Raw genomic sequence first — 6,669 nt, 5'->3', positions numbered from 1 at the left:
GGACGTGTTTGATGCTCGTTAGTTTGCCTGTTGGTTCCGTTGTACGATATAAAGCTGGACGTGTTTGATGCTCGTTAGTTTACCTGTTGGTTCCGTTGTACGATATAAAGCTGGACGTGTTTGATGCTCGTTAGTTTACCTGTTGGTTCCGTTGTACGATATAAAGCTGGACGTGTTTGATGCTCGTTAGTTTACCTGTTGGTTCCGTTGTACGATATAAAGCTGGACGTGTTTGATGCTCGTTAGTTTACCTGTTGGTTCCGTTGTACGATATAAAGCTGGACGTGTTTGATGCTCGTTAGTTTACCTGTTGGTTCGTTGTACGATATAAAGCTGGACGTGTTTGATGCTCGTTAGTTTACCTGTTGGTTCGTTGTACGATATAAAGCTGGACGTGTTTGATGCTCGTTAGTTTACCTGTTGGTTCGTTGTACGATATAAAGCTGGACGTGTTTGATGCTCGTTAGTTTACCTGTTGGTTCGTTGTACGATATAAAGCTGGACGTGTTTGATGCTCGTTAGTTTACCTCTTGGTTCGTTTTACGATAAGAAAGGACGTGTTTGAGGACGTTTTTGATGCTCGTTAGTTTACCTGTTGGTTCCGTTGTACGATATAAAGCTGGACGTGTTTGATGCTCGTTAGTTTACCTGTTGGTTCCGTTGTACGATATAAAGCTGGACGTGTTTGATGCTCGTTAGTTTACCTGTTGGTTCCGTTGTACGATATAAAGCTGGACGTGTTTGATGCTCGTTAGTTTACCTGTTGGTTCCGTTGTACGATATAAAGCTGGACGTGTTTGATGCTCGTTAGTTTACCTGTTGGTTCCGTTGTACGATATAAAGCTGGACGTGTTTGATGCTCGTTAGTTTACCTGTTGGTTCCGTTGTACGATATAAAGCTGGACGTGTTTGATGCTCGTTAGTTTACCTGTTGGTTCCGTTGTACGATATAAAGCTGGACGTGTTTGATGCTCGTTAGTTTACCTGTTGGTTCCGTTGTACGATATAAAGCTGGACGTGTTTGATGCTCGTTAGTTTACCTGTTGGTTCGTTGTACGATATAAAGCTGGACGTGTTTGATGCTCGTTAGTTTACCTGTTGGTTCGTTGTACGATATAAAGCTGGACGTGTTTGATGCTCGTTAGTTTACCTGTTGGTTCCGTTGTACGATATAAAGCTGGACGTGTTTGATGCTCGTTAGTTTACCTGTTGGTTCCGTTGTACGATATAAAGCTGGACGTGTTTGATGCTCGTTAGTTTACCTGTTGGTTCCGTTGTACGATATAAAGCTGGACGTGTTTGATGCTCGTTAGTTTACCTGTTGGTTCCGTTGTACGATATAAAGCTGGACGTGTTTGATGCTCGTTAGTTTACCTGTTGGTTCCGTTGTACGATATAAAGCTGGACGTGTTTGATGCTCGTTAGTTTACCTGTTGGTTCCGTTGTACGATATAAAGCTGGACGTGTTTGATGCTCGTTAGTTTACCTGTTGGTTCCGTTGTACGATATAAAGCTGGACGTGTTTGATGCTCGTTAGTTTACCTGTTGGTTCCGTTGTACGATATAAAGCTGGACGTGTTTGATGCTCGTTAGTTTACCTGTTGGTTCCGTTGTACGATATAAAGCTGGACGTGTTTGATGCTCGTTAGTTTACCTATTGGTTTCTTACAACTAACCAGTAAATTAACATTATTTATAATCAATACTCTATTATTTGTTTGTGTAATACAATGGGAATACACGACTACATTTTAAAATTCTACGGTGCGTGATAAAATACACAATATCAAAATTCAACAAAACAACCATATCGTTACGCGAAACATACACGACGCTAACGGCCTTCTATAGAATTTATACCGTGACGCTCTCACAACGGTTCATGCGCACACGACTTCCACTCACGGCTTCCATACTTTTTTTAACACGAACGTAACCACATTTCTACGTGTACTTTACGGTTTTACAACGACTAAATAACTGACAAAATAGCCACTCTAGATGTACAATAACAATTTTCAAATGTATCCAGCCTAATTCAACGTTAAATCCTAGAAAATAAACATGCATCGTAAACACTGAAAGCTACGCATGAACGAACACGCACCGACAATAGATAGCTTGACCTATAAGAAGGACATCGTAAATATGGCAATAAACAACCACATAAAACAGCATATTACGAAAGAAAGACAGAATACTTACCCCAGTCAGATGTCTGGGCTTCATTTCCACGACTAAACAAAGTCACTCACGCCATAAAATCGGCAAACAGGTGACGAAAACAGAGCAAAGGCGTGCTGGTCACCTGGACAGTCAATGTCCACTGTTCCGCTAACACTCGCATACCCGCTCACGTGACCAACTCAATAACAATGCACAGGTAAACATACAGGTGTGCGTGACATCATCCCCCTTTTTCTTAGGAAGTGGTTACCACTTTCTGCCCAAATCACGAACAATGTATGTTCCTAGATCCTGCTGAGGAAATCTGCTCCAACGTTGTCTTGGCCCTTTATGGCTCGTATTCTGAGTCTGTATGGCTGCAGAAGAAGTGCCCAACGCATCAGTCTGGCATTTGCGGTCTTGGACCGGTGCAAATAAGTGAGAGGCTGATGATCTGTCTCAAGTACGAATTCCTTTCCGTAGATGTAGGGCTCAAATTTCTGTACCGCCCACACTATTGCTAAGCATTCTTTCTCAACAATTGCGTAATTCTTCTCCCTGGGTAAAAGCTTCCTGCTTGCATAAGCCACTGGCATCGTTTGACCGTTTTCCTCTTGAAGCAGAACAGCTCCCAAAGCTGTATCTGACGCATCAGTGCGTAGAATAAACTCTTGCTCGAGGTCGGGTAACTTCAAAACTGGTTTCGTTGTAAGCAACCTTTTGAGGGTTGTATATGCCTTCTCGTGACTCATATCCCATAAGACTTTGGTAGGATTGCCTTTCTTTGTCAAGTCCGTCAATGGAACGGCAATAGTAGCAAAGTTAGGGATGAAGCGCCTGTAAAAACCTGCCAGTCCCAAGAACGAACGAACCTGTTTTTTCGTTGTTGGCCTCGGTGCGTTATCTATGGCAGAAATCTTTGACTCCTCAAGACGCAGTCTTCCGTCTCCAACAATGTGACCCAAGCAAGGTAGACTGCCAAAACCAATAGAACATTTACTTGGTCTTGCAGTAAGTCCTGCCCTGCGTAGACGTCTGAAAAGCTCCCGCAACACCTCCAAATGTTCCTCCCACGTACTAGTATAGATGAGGATATCATCGATGAAGTTATCAACATGTTCCATTCCATGCAACAACTTTCTCATCAAACGGCTGAACGTTGCCGGGGCGTTCATCAACCCGAAAGGCATTACCTTGAACTGGAAAAGTCCCTGGGGAGTCGAGAATGCCGTCATCTGTTTCGCTTCCGAAGATAGGGGAACTTGCCAATAGCCTTTGCTAAGATCTAGCTTAGAGAAAAATTTAGCTCCAGCGACTCTTGTGAAGATGTCTTCGGTGTTTGGCATAGGCTCTGCGTCGAATATGGTGACTCGATTCAATCTTCGAAAATCAATACAAAAACGGTTTGTCCCATCCTTTTTCTTGATCAGCACGACAGGTGCAGAGTATGGTGATGTAGACGGCTCAATGACGCCCATTTCAAGCATCTTCTTCACCTCTTCTCCGATGACTTCCTTGGTGTTGTACGGTAACTGATATGGCTTGACATGCACAGGATCCTTGGTGGATGTATGTATTACATGTTCCGCTAAGTTTGTCCTTCCCGGAAGATCCGTAAGAACGTCCTGAAAATCAGTCATCAGCTTCTTGACTTCAGCCGTACGTACTTCAGTCAAATCAGACGAAATTTCAACGTGTTCTATGTTCTCCGTTCTGTTGTCAATTGGAACCGTTTCGAGTTCGCACGGAAACTCCATTTCATCATCAACATCCTCCTCTGACACAACCGTATTCATCACACAGGACAAAACTCCGCCTATCTCCTCCGTAATGATGCTGAGGGGCTCCAAGTACTTCTTCAATAGGTTTATGTGGAAAGTCTTCTCTTTTCCCTGCTGGTTGATTCGATAATCGAACTGTCCCACTTTCTCCAAGACTTCGAACGGCCCTTTCCATTGCATGAGGAGCTTGTTAGCCTTAGTTGGTAGAAGGACCAGCACTTTATCCCCGGGTTTCAATTCTCTAGCCTTAGCTCTTCTATTGAAATGTTTTCTCTGCATTACCTTGGCTTCTTTCAGGTGCTCCAAGGCGATCTGACATGTATCTTCCATCCTCTCCTTCAAATCAATGACGTACTGATATGTGGTCTTAATGTCGTCGTCTGGCATCTCCTTTGTCAGTAGCTCTTTAAGAATCATCATGGGGCCTCGCACAGCTCTCCCATACAACATTTCGAAAGGCGAAAACCCTAGACTTTCTTGCGGTACTTCTCTGTATGCAAAAAGGAGAGCGTTGAGATATCGATCCCAATCCTTAGGTCTTTCTGTGCTCATCCTCCTCAACATCCGTTTTAAGGTTCCATTGAACCTCTCTACGAGGCCATTACACTGAGGATGGTACGGCGTTGTTGTGAGTTGACGGATTGATAGTAACCGACTGACTTCCTTCATCAAATTGGAGGTGAATTGAGCTCCTTGGTCTGTCAGCATTTCGGTAGGTACTCCAACACGACTAAATACCTCCACTAGTGCCTCGGCAACTCTCTCAGTCTCTATGCCTTTTAATGCGACCGCCTCCGGATACCTGGTGGCGTAGTCAACAATAGTCAAAATATACTTGTTTCCTCGATCAGTGGCTGGCTCAATAGGTCCCACAAGGTCGACTGCTATCCTTTTAAATGGGGTGTCTATTATAGGCATGCTTCCCAATGGTGCCTTTGGTACTCGCCCTTTTGGAAAAGCGCGCTGACACACGTCACAAGAGCGACAGAAACGAGTCAAATCTCCCTGGATTCCCGGCCAGAAGAACTCGGAGAGTACTCGGCTCGTCGTACGCTTTGCTGCTAAATGTCCGGACATAATCGACTCATGTGCAAGTCTCATGACGGTGTGACGGTACTTCTCTGGCAGTATTAGCTGTCTGAAGACCCTTCCATTCGCCACCTTAGGGCTTTGAAACTCCCGATAAAGCAGATCTTTATGGTAGAACACAGTTGACCTTCCGCCATCATCTCGCATGTAAGGTTCTGCCTTCGAAGCCAGTTTTCTGAATTTCTCCAAGGTCACATCTTTCTGTTGTTCCTCCTTAAGTTCCTGAACACTACCAATGTCTTCAATACTCTCTGGTACATGAAGAGCTCTATACGCCCACCGCTTCTTCTTCAACTGTGCCCTCGTCTCAACAGCTTGCACGGCCCCTACCATCTTCCAGTTCTCATCCGGCTGACCAACAGGGCGTGCTTCCTTTACGTTTCCAACAATCAGGTCATAAATGGGTGAGTCCAAAACAAATGCTTCCGTGTGTCCTTTGAAGTAGGGTGTGTCCACTTCAAGATTTACCAGGGGACATTTGATGAGCGTTCCATCTGCCAAGTAATAAGACTTTGTCCTCCCAGTGATCCGCTGAGGTTCCACGAGACTCCTCTTGACTCCTATTCCATCACATCCAGAATCTCTCAGAACAGTGGCAAGCTTTCCTTCTACACGCCCAAATACCACCGGCATGGCATCTGTACCTGATAACTTCAAATTACAAGGGGCACTCAAAGTCTTCGTGGTGCTTCCGTTCTGTTCTAACTCTTCGGTGTCTTTGGCTTTCACCGTGCCCTGAGGTATCCTCTTTCTGTCAAAATGACTTCCTTGCGCCCGGGATATAGAGGCAACTCTATTCTCACCAGCTTTCTTCTTACGGCAATCTCTCTCTATATGACCCATCTTCTTACAGAAGAAACACTCTTTATCTCTGTAACTACCAGATGGTTTCTTCACCGATGGAGTTTCAGAAGAAGAGTTTCCAGATGCTGAGACAGATGATGTCTTGTTTCCTCCCCCTTTCTGTCCATGACCTTTGAAAGACACCAAGTTGGCTCGAGTTCCTCGTGCTGCGACAAACTGATCGGCAAGTCTAGCCATCTCGTCAATTGATGTCGGAACTCTCTCCTTCAGGAATAACGACAGGTCCTGATTACAGCAATGGAGAAGTTGGTCCCGAAGAATCAAATCCTTGAGCCCGTTGAATGACTTTTCAGTCTTTGTTAACTCTATCCATCTCTCCAGATAATTATGAAGTCGGATGGCAAACTGTGTAAATGTTTCACCTCCTTCCGGTCTTGAAGTCCTAAAACTTTTCCGAAACCCCTCATCCGTCATTTCAAACCTTTTTAGGAGTGCCGTCTTGAGTTCATCAAAGTCCAGCGACTGCTGAACTGGTAATCGTGAAAATACATCTAATGCCTTTCCTTTCAACAATGCGCTCAAGTTCGCTCCCCAGTCTTCTCTCTTCCATTGTTGCGCTGAAGCATATCTTTCAAATCGCTGTATGTAAGCGTCCATGTTGTCTTTGCTTTCATCAAAAGCTGGTAACTTAGGACCTCTATGCACAGGCAAATCTCTAGGAGTAGAAAAGGACTCCTCTTCTAGAGTACCCATTCCAGCTTGAAAGAGTTCCATCTTGCGTTCATGCTCCCTTCGTGCTCTCTCTTCAGCTCTAGCCTCTCTTTCTGCT

The 6,669-nt window shown here is 44.5% G+C and overlaps 1 protein-coding gene across 1 annotated transcript; it reads right to left on the bottom strand.

Moving 5' to 3' along the window:
* Nucleotides 1–2,471: 2,471 nt before the first annotated feature.
* LOC132557406 (uncharacterized) lies at nucleotides 2,472–6,614 on the bottom strand. Its single transcript, XM_060221909.1, has one exon. It carries the CDS (start codon nucleotides 6,612–6,614, stop codon nucleotides 2,472–2,474), a length of 4,143 nt encoding a protein of 1,380 aa, XP_060077892.1.
* Nucleotides 6,615–6,669: the final 55 nt, after the last annotated feature.

Source organism: Ylistrum balloti, unplaced genomic scaffold (genome assembly GCF_031769215.1).
Source record: "Ylistrum balloti isolate Yb309-2 unplaced genomic scaffold, AGI_CSIRO_Ybal_v1 Utg369654, whole genome shotgun sequence".
Taxonomy (NCBI): Eukaryota; Metazoa; Mollusca; class Bivalvia; order Pectinida; family Pectinidae; genus Ylistrum; species Ylistrum balloti.
The sequence above is the reverse complement of the archived record's forward strand: the minus strand, read 5'-3'. Positions and strand labels throughout refer to the sequence as shown.

Excerpts from the sequence above, each read along its gene's own strand:
- LOC132557406 (XM_060221909.1), bottom strand. The coding sequence starts at position 6,614 with ATGGAACTCTTTCAAGCTGGAATGGGTACTCTAGAAGAGGAGTCCTTT.